Source organism: Gadus chalcogrammus, chromosome 1 (genome assembly GCF_026213295.1).
Source record: "Gadus chalcogrammus isolate NIFS_2021 chromosome 1, NIFS_Gcha_1.0, whole genome shotgun sequence".
Lineage (NCBI taxonomy): Eukaryota > Metazoa > Chordata > Actinopteri > Gadiformes > Gadidae > Gadus > Gadus chalcogrammus.
Window position 1 is genome coordinate 9,392,928 of NC_079412.1, and position 15,229 is coordinate 9,408,156.

A 15,229-nucleotide genomic window follows, 5' to 3' on the forward strand; every position below is an offset into this window, starting at 1 on the left:
AACTCAAATGGTCCTACCCCCTCTCCTTCAACGCTGACTCTGAATCCACCCATTCCAAGTACATGGACGCGCAATCATGCACGAGCGCGAACACAGATGCGCGAGAGCAAGCCATTAGCTAGTTAGCTAGCTCCAGTAGCGCAGGATAACAATAAACAGAAGCTTGCTCTGGGTCACGAGCTTTGAGTATGTACACGAAGGGGTCGCACGGGGAGCGGGGGAGGGGAGGGCAGGGCGAGTGCAGTTCGACTGTTTTATTGACGTACTTACCGTCCAATGCCACTCGGTGGGTCTGGATATCATTGGCTGGGGTTTTTCGAGCCCTGGCCGTTCCACAGATGATTGACTTGCTAATTTTCATGTCAGTGTACTTCGAACTCAGTGGCTGTAAGTGGGTTACGATAAGGATTTCAAGTAATTTTGCAAAAATGGCCCAAAAAAGAAAATTCCATACCCAACCTTTAAAAAGTGCAAATAAAAATGTCTGCCAGCCTGATGCTCGATAATCTACGTGTGACAAGCCACCTAAAGGGTTTGAAAACAGCCCTTTAGCACCAATTACACACAGTGAGAGGAAATGATGACCAAACAATTTAGTCATTAAAGTGATGGACAAAAACGCTCACGATGCAGCTTCAAACCAAATCTTATTTTGCTGACAAATTACTCGGGATACCCAATAAATGCATTTATTTTTCTACAGAGGCCAATGCGCGATTATTTTTCCTTGTAAATTCATACATCTCACTCTTTACCCCAAATAGTTCCTATTGGCGGTGTATTCCTCATCTTAGGGCTAATTTTGAAAAAGAGAGGGTAAGATTTCATGTTCATGTTCATGCAGAAACCCTTCGCCTTTGCTGGGTTTCTGGACTCCTTGCTTCTGACTGTTTTGTGCTCTTGCTCCTTCAACTCTCCTTGCTTGATTTTTATTGCTGTTCAACTCTTTCTGCACACCAGCAATTATACTTTAAGTACAATATAAGTCAAGCACTGGCTGTTGTGAATGAAGAGTTTTGGATCCTGAGGCGAGGTGAATGCAAAGTTGTAGTGTGAGTTTCTTTGAACAAATGAGGCTGTGCTCACCGAATGATGTGATGTTGCTTTAAAGACGTTTTAAAACATAAATATATATATTTTTACTAAAGAAGACCTAATCAAGGCGTTATATTCAGTGTACTGTTATCTGATATTTCATTGTGTCTTTAGGTCCATATCATGTCTCGGGTCTTGCATATTGCTTGTGTCTCTTTTATGTTAGTAACCACATACGTATGCCTTTCAGCTCTCAATCTCTTCGTGCTCGAGTTCCATTCGAGGAAGACAAGATATTGTAGGCTGGTAAGAAAGTGGATTGAGTAAAGTAAAGTATTCAACATGTCATTTGAGTAGGGGTTTGAGGATGAAATGCCTCAACCCCGGAAATAACAACAAAAAAAAGCTGAAAAAGCTAAAAAGCTGCATTGTAAAATATTTCTAACCATCAGGTTCATCACCTTCCTGCTGCTGCGCTGTATTTGAAAAAAATTTACTACTCTATCTCTTTTTCCCCATTTTTGTTCCTGGGAAAGGTTGCCCTGACGATGTTCTACTGATTACCACACCAAGCCGAGAGGGAAGAATTATCACTAGACCAGGATTTGAATGTAATCTCCCGCCATATGCAAACAATTCAACTGGGGTCCACAGTCAATATAATTGGCACAGTTGGATGCTTGCCAAGAAATATAATGCATACTGTATTCATCCATATGTATCTCCTGTTCTTCTCAATCAGAGGAGTGTTTTTTGGTGCACGCATGCTTTTCTAATCAATCTGGAATCTGTTCACTTGGCATCTGAAGGACATCGATCACAAAATCATATTGCTTTGCCTTAAGCATGGCTTACTCCAATGAATGCTTCTGAATTAATGCTGTATTAGATTGATAAATATGTGTGCAGATCAAATCTGAAGTCTCAGATCATTGTGTTCCAATCGTTTGCTATCGATTTTCCACATTCTAAATGTGACAAAATGTGAAAAGCGAAATAAATCTATTGCCATTTAAAAATATCTATCAAAATGGTCAACTGCATTAGTAATATCCATAATTTATTAGCATTGTATTTCATTGTGCCTTGACAACCATTTGATATGAACATGAGCTTGAAATTATAAAAATGATTAAAGTACTTCCGTCCACGTTCTGTGTTACTGTACTCTCTGTTTGAGTATGAAATGTAGTTAGTGATTCTGAGTCTTTAATATCGGTCAACAAATGGATTACAATTTTTATAATCCATTCAGCATTTAATTTTCATTCATCACGTATGAATACCAAACATTACATTCCTGTATAACGCTTAAAAATAAAAGATTTCAGATGAATGCTTCTTGGCCATTAGCCCAATACATTCAGTTGCATTAAAGACCTGCTAGTTCAATTGAAGAGAACTAGTGATCTTAGAACTAAGGCCCCTTTTTAAACCCTTCTGCCCAACCCCAGTCTGCCCACGGGCCCGCCGCAGAGGAGCTCACCCTCCCGATGAGGTATCCTTCATTGTAACCGATTTCAAATGGTGCTAGAAACACAAGAAGACTCTGAACACCGAAAGAATTCAGTCAACCTTGGAAAAGAGGACCTTAAGCTTGCACTGCTAACTGTGTCACTGCTACTGTGTCAATGCCAACTGCGTCACTGCTACTGCGTCAATGTTAACTGCGTCACTGCTATTGAGTCACTGCTAACGGTCAATGATAACTGCATCACTGCTACTGAGTCAATGCTACTGCATCAATGGTAACTGCGTCACTGCTACTGTATCACTGCTACTGCTCAATGCTAACTGCGTCACTGCTACTGAGTCAATGCTACTGCGTCAATGGTAACTGCGTTACTGCTCAATGCGTCACTGCTACTGAGTCACTGCTACTGAGTCAATGCTACTGAGTCACTGCTACTGAGCCATGGCTAGCTGAATGACTGCTAACTGAGTCACTGCTACTTTGCCATGGCTAACTGAGTCATGGCTAACTGCCTCACGCTAACTGATGGTGTGTTCCAGATGCCTCGTACACCAGCCGAACGAGTTGCAAATGGGGTAATCTCCCAGCTTTCTTGCAGCATTTCACCTGGGACCGACCAAAAGTTTTGGTCGATTCTGAGAGTATACAGAGTTCAGTGAGGTTGACCGTACAACTCGACAACAAAAATGGCTGGTCCAAAAATTGGATTTATTTTCTTTGTATTCGTACCACGTTGGTCATTTTAATGTCGATTTTAAATGCTCTTACACACTTGATTAAATTTCTTCGTTATTCCGGTCATCAATTTATGCATTGCACGGTCTTGCTGTGCGTGAAATACAATGTAAAGTTGTGTTTGTTTTCTAGCTGGTTTGCTAAAGAGGCTAATGTGGCTAACAATGACTAGCCAATGACATGACGCAATCACAAAGACCCGCCGTGGTGTGTGTGTGTGAGTTAGTGGTGGATTAATGATTTGTTTCCGTGACCCAGTTCGCGTGATTCAGTTCGCCACAAGGAGTCGTTCGCGAATCATTCGTTCGTTCAGTCGAGTTTCCGGTAGCACTAACTCCACTGAGTCTGACTGACTCAGCTGAGAACCGTGCAATGTGGTCCATTCCATGATGCGATTTACCGCTACTGGAAGCCAGGCTGAACGAACATACGATTCCTGAACGACCCCTACCAGTTCAGTCGAATTTCCAGGGAATCGATTCACCGGAAACTCGACTGAACGTGGAGGAGTCGTTCGCGATTCAGCCTAGTTTCCGGTAACGGTGAATCGCATCATGGAATGCACGCCATTGCACGGTTCTCAGCTGAGTCAGTCAGACTCAGCGGAGTTAATGCTACCGGAAACTCGTTTGTTCGTTCAGCCGAGTTTCCGGTGAATCGAATGGTGAACGAGACGACCGAACGAACGAGAGAGACGAACCGGTTCGGTTCGTTCGTCCTAAAGACTCGTTCATTCGAACCGGTTCGCGAACGAACGAGCCAACACTAGTGTGTGTGTGTGTGTGTGTGTGCGTGTGTGTAGTCAGTCAGCACCCGCCATGGTGTGTTTGTGTGTGTGTGTGTGTGTGTTGTGTTGTGTGAAGTGTTTTAAGGTGCTGCTTTTTTAGTTGCGCACTACCGACCTCTCTCCAGCATAAGGCCTTTCTACACTACCAAGCCGGTTCGGTCGAGGCTTGGCACGCCCGGCGATTTCACCGTCTTATCTCAAGTTTCCTGTGTAAAACCGAGGGGGTAATATCCCCCGTTCGTCACGGCGCAGGCTTTCTTGGTTCACTGCAGAAGGCGGGGCTGCGCACGGAGTCTAGACCTATTTTTGCATATTCCCGAATGTTTTTTTATGAATGAAGACACCCGCATGCAAAAATGAGTTCACATCTGAGTGTAGGCTACAAACGCGATTAACTATTTACAAGTGCAAAAATGCCACCACATTCTTTATTTTGTGGACCACTTTTGGGTTAGGGACGGATTAGGGTTTTTTATCCTGACAAAAGCCTCATAAGGACAGTTCCGCTGCGTCTCCCTCGTAGATCGCACCATCTTTCAACGTCTTTGTTTAATACGACTGCATCATCTTCTCTCACATGATCAGCAGCTCGTGGATTTCACTTTCTCTCCAATTAGAACTGCTCAGGATGATATCACTGCGTTGTCTCTTTGGAGGCCTCTACCCAACATGATCAGGCATGACATTTACGTTATTAGGGCATACACTTGTTTATATGTACGTCTTTTAAGAGTCATCTGTTGCTTGGTAGGCATATGACTAAGGCAGCTGACGGGTCTGCGCCGCAGTTCCAGATGCACTTTCATTAATCAATTCCTTGAACTAGCCTTTGATAAAGTTCTGGCCCGCCACCTACTGCTGGAGAAATTGGCCCGAGGCCAAACTTAGTTGCTGACCCCTGGTCTACAGTGTCGAATGCACCTCTGAGGTTACTTATCGAGATGAGGAAGCAAAAACTAGGGAATACTGAATGTCAAACCGAAATCTTCATTGACCCTGTAAGAAATCCAAAACGTTGGTTGATTTCTATAAAATAATACATTTGTGGTAATACATCAAATGCAATGCTGCAAAAGGCTTCCTTTTCTGCTCTGCATGTGAAAGCAGCCTCAGGTGACACAGATAATGAGGAGACCATAACCTGTTCAGCAATGCACAACACGGTAACACTGAACAGTTATTAAATGGTTATGAGTTATTTAGCCAGGAGGGCAGCATTACAATAGCCGGTCAAAGCAGTGATGCTCATGTATTTATTTTGGCTTATTGTGCCAAAATGAGAACTCAATTTTGTCTTATGTGCTTTTTCCTTTTAGCTCAAGATTGTGAGAAACCTATGAGGGACACCATGATTTTAATAGATGAAGACATCCTGAAAGAGCATTTTCCAGACGGAGCATTAGTAACATTTGAGTGTGAAACGGGATACAGGAGAATTGGAGGATCTGGTAAAACCACTTGTGAGGCTGGGACATGGACACCTTCGACATTTACATGCAAGAGTGAGTATTATTAGTTTTAAATGTTTACTGCTCATACACAGGGACTGTGTATTGGTGCACCAGCCACTGTGTCTGGTGGATAAAAACAATAGCTGGAATACTGTAGCCCTCATATTGTAAGTAAGCTGTGTTTTTGATAAGTTAAACGGCAGTGTGACAGTGTCACAATATTACGGAAGAGGATTAGGGCCACTCATGTAAAAAAAAATTAAATTCTGACTTTATTCTCAGAATTCTGAGAAAAAAGTCCGAATTCTGATTTTAATCTCAGAATTCTGAGAATAAAGTCAGAATTCTGACTTTAATCTCAGAATTCTGAGAATAAAGTCAGAATTCTGACATTAATCTCAGGATTCTGACATTAATCTCAGAATTCTGACTTTTTTCTCAGAATTCTGAGATTAAAGTCAGTATTCTGACATTAATCTCAGAATTCTGAGAAAAAAGTCAGAATTCTGACTTTAAAGTCAGAACTACGGGTATCTGTAAGGACCAACCTCCGTGGGAGAGACACTTTGCTTTATGCAGTAGGAGGAAACCTATGGAAAGCCAAGAAGGCCACAATCCGGCCCTAGAATGGCGCGGTAAAAGTGCACGTCCCATAGCCAACTCACCAAGCTCACCAAATCCAGTATTCAGAATTCAAAGCATTTATTCACAAATACGTTCTATTTTTTTGACAAGCGGAGCCGACAGTCCTGTGCAAGTATGCAAATTAGCCATGTGCGCCAAATAGAAGATAGACGCAATGTATAGAACTGATTGTTGTGCATTGTTGTGGATATGTAGGCTGGTTAGTTGTGGTTGTTTGTGGTCTTAGTGAAACAGCTTTGCCTTGGAGTTGGAGAAGTTGGAGTGATTGTGTGAATGTGCGAGAGAGAGCGCACCTGTCGTGGTGATGTTGGGCTTGTTGTGGGCTTATATGTGATCAATGATGTATCTGTTTGATCGTATTAGCTGTAGATGGATGGTTAAATAATGTCACAAGATCGGTCATACTGCAGGCTCTCATTTGCAAATGCACTGATTGTGTGCCCGTCTCCAATATGCTATATACCTGGCATTTATTCAGTTCATGTTCTTCTGAGTGCGCAAGAACGGTGCCAATTATTGTCGTGTTTGCATTGTAATGCACAATTTTGCCCCTCCCTGTTATAAAATAACGTGCATCCCAACAACTTTAGCCAATGCAGGCTCCTATTGCTTTACCAGTGTGTTTAAAGTGTGTGCGTGTGTGTGTCTGTGTGTGTGTGTGTGTTGTCATGTAGGCTATAGATATAGATTGATTGTCTTGGCTTGCTTGCATCCATGAAATATTGTAATGTTATGGCCTAGCTGGCTACTGCATATCGAGAACAATCTGGGGATGAGGGCATCCCCGAATATTGACGGGTATTTCGCACACTGCCATCTCAATATGACTAATAGCCGCGGCTATTAGTTCCGTACGGATTCCGTACGGAATTCTTGCACTTTTACTGCGCCATTCTAGGGCCGGATTGTGGCCTTCTTGGCTTTCCATAGGTTTCCTCCTACTGCATAAAGCAAAGTGTCTCTCCCACGGAGGTTGGTCCTTACAGATACCCGTAGTTCTGACTTTAAAGTCAGAATTCTGACTTTTTTCTCAGAATTCTGAGATTAAAGTCAGAATTCTGAGATTAATGTCAGAATTCTGATTTTTTTCTCAGAATTCTGAGATTAATGTCAGAATTCTGACTTTAATCTCAGAATTCTGAGAAAAAAGTCAGAATTCTGAGATTAAAGTCAGAATTCAGACTTTTTTTCTCTGAATTCTGAGATTAATGTCAGAATTCTGACTTTTTATCTCAGAATTCTGAGATTATTGTCAGAATTCTGAGATTAATGTCAGAATTCTGACTTTATTCTCAGAATTCTGAGATTAAAGTCAGAATTCTGACTTTTTTCTCAGAATTCTGAGATTAATGTCAGAATTCTGACTTTAATCTCAGAATTCTGAGAAAAAAGTCAGATTTTTTAGATTAAAGTCAGAATTCTGACTTTTTTTCTCTGAATTCTGAGATTAATGTCAGAATTCTGACTTTTTATCTCAGAATTCTGAGATTAATGTCAGAATTCTGAGATTAATGTCAGAATTCTGACTTTATTCTCAGAATTCTGAGATTAAAGTCAGAATTCAGACTTTTTTCTCAGAATTCTGAGAATAAAGTCAACATTTTTTTTTTTTTTACATATGTGGCCCTAATCCTCTTCCGTACAATATGGAATGGTGTGTTTTTGCTAGGGATGATAATTTATACGTTTTTTTTTATTCAGATGGCCTTATCGATTCTTCCGATTGGTTTGATTTCATGATAGATTCCTGATACCTTTTCTGCTAAGCCTGCCTGCATGGCATTAATTCTAACATAGAATTACTAGCCTATGTAACGGTCATCATTTTACAACAACTTATGCATTTTTTATTATATTATGTACTTTGGTTTTTTGAAGTTTTGAAGCCAGATAAGTAATTTATAGTCCAAAATAAAGCCTTTTATTTTGGAGTAGTTGCTATTGTTGATTCTCGAGCACAAGTTTAGAAGCGGTCAGTACAATGATGGGTTGTTGAGTGCAGGCGAGTGAAACTTACCCACAACATACCCGCAATATAGGCTACAGATTAAGTCCTATCAAAAAGTTATGGACAGTGCAGTTAGCAGAATACACACATGATGACGAGTTTGTGTAGACCACGATATTTACGTTGTATGCAGGTTATAGAGAGAGACAAAGCAAAAAATATAAATATGTAAATTGCATTATATCAAGGAGGTATATAAAGCACCCTGCAAACTGCTATCCAATGAGCATATTTCCAGCACTTCAACACTTTAAATATCATCCCACACCGCCGTTCAAGTCCTCCTATCATAATAAATGATAGCGAAGAAAAAGACGTGAAACGCAAACAATAATAAATCAGCTTACAATAAATTATTAGATAGTAATCATAAGTATGAGTAGTTATTATATTATTTTTTACTTGGAACTTACAGCGCTACTGTTTAAATAATGATCATTATTATTATTAAAGTAATTTTTTCCTATCATCATTTGAAATAAATAAGGTTGGTTCAAGTGATTTATTTACATATTAAATAAGACCGCCGACCTGTTCAGGTGTCCAGTCATATAAAGCATTGATATGACTCAACACACAGCGTGCCTTCCAGGACTGCAGAGGGTACTGAGGAGTCGGCACAAGGCCAGCTCAGCTGAGCTGGTGAGGAAGTGAGCGGCCATGTTTAAATTCTACCCCGCATGGCTGGTCAGTGCTCATTCATGGTTTGCATGCTACAGGTGCAACTTCTCTTGTGATCTTCTCTTGGGAATTACTTTGGAACTTTGGATACGCTAACTCTTCACTTGACCCTGCTCGCCTCGACTTCGGATTTTGGATTGTGTTTTGGACTGTATGCGTGGACTCTCTTTGGATTATGGTATTGAACCCTGCTTGCCCTTAACTTTCCCTTTGTCTTGCCCTGTCTGGATACGTCGCTACGCTGATTGAACTCTGTGCTTTGAACCTGGACTGTGCCCTGGACTTAGCCTGGTCCTACCAGACCATCGTACTTCATTTCATTTGTACAGAAGGTCTGGAAATGCTCAATTGACAAACGTTCACTCACTTGGAGGCGGGTGTCTGTAGAAGTTTTAAAATGATTGGATCTGCCCAGTGCCACTCTGGATCTGCCATAACCAATCGCATAGCGTTTGGTCGTGACGTATGTCATGCGACGGGACCGGCTCCTTCACCACTAACGGAGCCAGCTGAAAAAATCAAACTTTCCCGAATCCGGTGGGGAGAAGCGCCACAACATCATGGCCACCAACAAAACTCTGCAAAGCTTGTTCTTGCTCCGGCTTATTTATACTGAACAATTAAACTTTGAACTGCATCAGCGACTGTGCCCGTCCTTCTATCCTGACAAGCATATTTGTGCATATATTAAGTTTCCATTCATATTAGATCCCCCCCCTCCCCCATATCTAATATCTATCTTGTTTTTTCAGTTGTAAAATGTGACTCAGCGCCTTCAGTTGATAATGCTGAAGCTCCATCTCCAAACTGGGAATTCTATGATTATGCAAGCGTTGTGAGATACAAATGTCTGAAGGATTACACCATCAATGGCTCAGCGTCACTAAGATGTTCAAATAATGGAACATTCACACCAAATCCTCCAACTTGTTTAAGTAGGTTATAATGTTTTCGGCAGCTTTCCTTAAACCTGTCTCGATGAGTTGCATACTCTCGTTGAGAGAGTAACCAGGGAACGCATCCATGTTAACGCATTTCTATTACCATTTTTCTGAAGTGGTTCACTGCAAAGCGCCGTTTATTCCAAATGGTTCGCTAAAGTCTGGAGCCCGCCCTCCGTATGTACACAGGAGTTTGGTTGAGTACGAATGTAACCCTGGATTTAAGATGGAAGGGGAGGGGGTCATGACCTGCCAACTGAACAGCACATGGTCATCAACGCCAGAGTGCAAAGGTAAGGGCTGCTTATAAATGAAGTTGATAGATAATTACCGCATTTTTTTGCTTATTCTGTGTTTCAAACAATTAATCAGATTTGATTCTGCCGATATTTTCTTCTAGCATTTATCATGACCACCCCTAGAATCATGACCCCAAAGACCCTTCGCCCCCACCCAAAAAGATGGTAGCTTTGTTCTTGAGCTATATAAAAATCTTGATTATATATTATATTGTACATTATTAGGGGTCCACCAATACAGTCATCTGTAAATGTAAAGCATCAGAGTCTAGGCCTTAACCCTTGTGCTCTGGTCAGCTTTCTTACCTTCCTCTGAGTCAATCAAAATATTAACCGTTGTGCTCTGTTCAGCTGTCCCACCTTCCTCAGTGGCATGTAATTTAAATGTAAATTATTTTCTATGGGTAACCTGCCTGCCTTCCTCAGAATCAATCGTGATGTTAACTTTCATACTTGGGTAAAACGGTCACAAGGGATAGGACATCCTCAACCTGTATTCTGGACTCACTCTGCTAGGGAGGAGTCTAATGTATGCATGCATTAAACCTAGGTTATATTTGTTCTACAAGTGTGGTGTGCTTTTTGCATTTAGAAATCTCATCTTTCCTAGACGCAATATCTGTTAAAGGAAATTGCCATGATAATTTGGGGCCTCGTTCGGGATACCTAACGGGATACCTTGGGAATTACTTTGGAACTTTGGATACGCTAACTCTTCACTTGACCCTGCTCGCCTCGACTTCGGATTTTGGATTGTGTTTTGGACTGTATGCGTGGACTCTCTTTGGATTATGGTATTGAACCCTGCTTGCCCCTGACCTTCCCTTTGTCTTGCCCTGTCTGGATACGTCGCTACGCTGATTGAACTCTGTGCTTTGAACCTGGACTGTGCCCTGGACTTAGCCTGGTCCTACCAGACCATCGTACTTCATTTCATTTGTACAGAAGGTCTGGAACTGCTCAATTGACAAACGTTCACTCACTTGGAGGCGGGTGTCTGTAGAAGTTTTAAAATGATTGGATCTGCCCAGTGCCACTCTGGATCTGCCATAACCAATCGCATAGCGTTTGGTCGTGACGTATGTCATGCGACGGGACCGGCTCCTTCACCACTAACGGAGCCAGCTGAAAAAATCAAACTTTCCCGAATCCGGTGGGGAGAAGCGCCACAACATCATGGCCACCAACAAAACTCTGCAAAGCTTGTTCTTGCTCCGGCTTATTTATACTGAACAATTAAACTTTGAACTGCATCAGCGACTGTGCCCGTCCTTCTATCCTGACAAGCATATTTGTGCATATATTAAGTTTCCATTCATATTAGATCCCCCCCCTCCCCCATATCTAATATCTATCTTGTTTTTTCAGTTGTAAAATGTGACTCAGCGCCTTCAGTTGATAATGCTGAAGCTCCATCTCCAAACTGGGAATTCTATGATTATGCAAGCGTTGTGAGATACAAATGTCTGAAGGATTACACCATCAATGGCTCAGCGTCACTAAGATGTTCAAATAATGGAACATTCACACCAAATCCTCCAACTTGTTTAAGTAGGTTATAATGTTTTCGGCAGCTTTCCTTAAACCTGTCTCGATGAGTTGCATACTCTCGTTGAGAGAGTAACCAGGGAACGCATCCATGTTAACGCATTTCTATTACCATTTTTCTGAAGTGGTTCACTGCAAAGCGCCGTTTATTCCAAATGGTTCGCTAAAGTCTGGAGCCCGCCCTCCGTATGTACACAGGAGTTTGGTTGAGTACGAATGTAACCCTGGATTTAAGATGGAAGGGGAGGGGGTCATGACCTGCCAACTGAACAGCACATGGTCATCAACGCCAGAGTGCAAAGGTAAGGGCTGCTTATAAATGAAGTTGATAGATAATTACCGCATTTTTTTGCTTATTCTGTGTTTCAAACAATTAATCAGATTTGATTCTGCCGATATTTTCTTCTAGCATTTATCATGACCACCCCTAGAATCATGACCCCAAAGACCCTTCGCCCCCACCCAAAAAGATGGTAGCTTTGTTCTTGAGCTATATAAAAATCTTGATTATATATTATATTGTACATTATTAGGGGTCCACCAATACAGTCATCTGTAAATGTAAAGCATCAGAGTCTAGGCCTTAACCCTTGTGCTCTGGTCAGCTTTCTTACCTTCCTCTGAGTCAATCAAAATATTAACCGTTGTGCTCTGTTCAGCTGTCCCACCTTCCTCAGTGGCATGTAATTTAAATGTAAATTATTTTCTATGGGTAACCTGCCTGCCTTCCTCAGAATCAATCGTGATGTTAACTTTCATACTTGGGTAAAACGGTCACAAGGGATAGGACATCCTCAACCTGTATTCTGGACTCACTCTGCTAGGGAGGAGTCTAATGTATGCATGCATTAAACCTAGGTTATATTTGTTCTACAAGTGTGGTGTGCTTTTTGCATTTAGAAATCTCATCTTTCCTAGACGCAATATCTGTTAAAGGAAATTGCCATGATAATTTGGGGCCTCGTTCGGGATACCTAACGGGATACCTTGGGAATTACTTTGGAACTTTGGATACGCTAACTCTTCACTTGACCCTGCTCGCCTCGACTTCGGATTTTGGATTGTGTTTTGGACTGTATGCGTGGACTCTCTTTGGATTATGGTATTGAACCCTGCTTGCCCCTGACCTTCCCTTTGTCTTGCCCTGTCTGGATACGTCGCTACGCTGATTGAACTCTGTGCTTTGAACCTGGACTGTGCCCTGGACTTAGCCTGGTCCTACCAGACCATCGTACTTCATTTCATTTGTACAGAAGGTCTGGAACTGCTCAATTGACAAACGTTCACTCACTTGGAGGCGGGTGTCTGTAGAAGTTTTAAAATGATTGGATCTGCCCAGTGCCACTCTGGATCTGCCATAACCAATCGCATAGCGTTTGGTCGTGACGTATGTCATGCGACGGGACCGGCTCCTTCACCACTAACGGAGCCAGCTGAAAAAATCAAACTTTCCCGAATCCGGTGGGGAGAAGCGCCACAACATCATGGCCACCAACAAAACTCTGCAAAGCTTGTTCTTGCTCCGGCTTATTTATACTGAACAATTAAACTTTGAACTGCATCAGCGACTGTGCCCGTCCTTCTATCCTGACAAGCATATTTGTGCATATATTAAGTTTCCATTCATATTAGATCCCCCCCCTCCCCCATATCTAATATCTATCTTGTTTTTTCAGTTGTAAAATGTGACTCAGCGCCTTCAGTTGATAATGCTGAAGCTCCATCTCCAAACTGGGAATTCTATGATTATGCAAGCGTTGTGAGATACAAATGTCTGAAGGATTACACCATCAATGGCTCAGCGTCACTAAGATGTTCAAATAATGGAACATTCACACCAAATCCTCCAACTTGTTTAAGTAGGTTATAATGTTTTCGGCAGCTTTCCTTAAACCTGTCTCGATGAGTTGCATACTCTCGTTGAGAGAGTAACCAGGGAACGCATCCATGTTAACGCATTTCTATTACCATTTTTCTGAAGTGGTTCACTGCAAAGCGCCGTTTATTCCAAATGGTTCGCTAAAGTCTGGAGCCCGCCCTCCGTATGTACACAGGAGTTTGGTTGAGTACGAATGTAACCCTGGATTTAAGATGGAAGGGGAGGGGGTCATGACCTGCCAACTGAACAGCACATGGTCATCAACGCCAGAGTGCAAAGGTAAGGGCTGCTTATAAATGAAGTTGATAGATAATTACCGCATTTTTTTGCTTATTCTGTGTTTCAAACAATTAATCAGATTTGATTCTGCCGATATTTTCTTCTAGCATTTATCATGACCACCCCTAGAATCATGACCCCAAAGACCCTTCGCCCCCACCCAAAAAGATGGTAGCTTTGTTCTTGAGCTATATAAAAATCTTGATTATATATTATATTGTACATTATTAGGGGTCCACCAATACAGTCATCTGTAAATGTAAAGCATCAGAGTCTAGGCCTTAACCCTTGTGCTCTGGTCAGCTTTCTTACCTTCCTCTGAGTCAATCAAAATATTAACCGTTGTGCTCTGTTCAGCTGTCCCACCTTCCTCAGTGGCATCTAATTTAAATGTAAATTATTTTCTATGGGTAACCTGCCTGCCTTCCTCAGAATCAATCGTGATGTTAACTTTCATACTTGGGTAAAACGGCCACAAGGGATAGGACATCCTCAACCTGTATTCTGGACTCACTCTGCTAGGGAGGAGTCTAATGTATGCATGCATTAAACCTAGGTTATATTTGTTCTACAAGTGTGGTGTGCTTTTTGCATTTAGAAATCTCATCTTTCCTAGACGCAATATCTGTTAAAGGAAATTGCCATGATAATTTGGGGCCTCGTTCGGGATACCTAACCTGAAGATTCTACAAAATATTATTCCAAAGCAGGTCAACCGTGCTAGGTTGGGGACTGGTTCCCAGAGCTCTACCTCACCACCAGTTGACCGTAACCAGCTACTGGGGTGAGAAGAGAGCGCCTGTGGGAATAGATTTGGTTTTTTCAGTACGGTATCCTGAGGGAAAATAATTCGAACAGGTAACTGTTCATATAACAGTAAGAGACTCCGTTATATGAACAGTATGTATGGAACGGTAAAGAACCTCAGTTTGGGGCGTATATATATGAACGTATAGCCTAAAACGCTCAAGTTACTCTTTCATAGGGTCGCTAAAGCACATCCATTCCGTAAGTATATATACGTAACGGTAAAACACCTCTGTTACAGGAACGGTAAAGAACATCCGCTCCGAAAGGTGTATATACGTAACGCTAAAGTAACAGTTAAAAAGGGTAATATTTGATAATAGTAAAATAATCCCTAATAGTGTGTATTAAAAAATTGGAAATAAATCGGGAAAATTGGAAATTGCGGGACCTGAAAAGGCAATGTCGGGGAAACATGGTGAAACGGCTCTGGAGGGTTTAAAATACAGGAATAAACTGGGCTTTCCTGGAATGGGGATTTTTAATTTAAAACGGTTAGAAGAGTTAGAGGGAAGGTTGTTGGAGTCGGAAAGAAAAAAAAAGTTTTAAAACATGTTGGTGTGCATTTCATTTGTGGGAAAAAGAGGGCCAGGATATATAAAAATCAGCTAGAGACAGAGAGCATAGAGAGTGTAGGGATTTTTTATCTCAATTTCACCC

General features: G+C 41.7%; 1 protein-coding gene across 17 annotated transcripts in view; it reads left to right on the forward strand.

The window, feature by feature from the left end:
• The window catches only part of LOC130380433 (C4b-binding protein alpha chain-like), a 63,822-nt gene that overhangs the window by 36,185 nt on the left and 12,408 nt on the right, over nt 1–15,229 (forward strand). For 11 of the 17 annotated variants that reach the window (XM_056587700.1, XM_056587665.1, XM_056587673.1 and 8 more), the window contains 7 exons: nt 5,348–5,533; nt 9,569–9,751; nt 9,874–10,050; nt 11,425–11,607; nt 11,730–11,906; nt 13,281–13,463; nt 13,586–13,762. In XM_056587700.1, the coding sequence (XP_056443675.1) occupies nt 5,348–5,533; nt 9,569–9,751; nt 9,874–10,050; nt 11,425–11,607; nt 11,730–11,906; nt 13,281–13,463; nt 13,586–13,762 (1,266 nt within the window). Of the gene's footprint in view, nt 1–5,347; nt 5,534–9,568; nt 9,752–9,873; nt 10,051–10,157; nt 11,361–11,424; nt 11,608–11,729; nt 11,907–12,013; nt 13,225–13,280; nt 13,464–13,585; nt 13,763–13,869; nt 15,225–15,229 lie in introns of those variants that run through there. The other 6 variants (XM_056587746.1, XM_056587754.1, XM_056587656.1 and 3 more) reach the window with 5 other exon arrangements.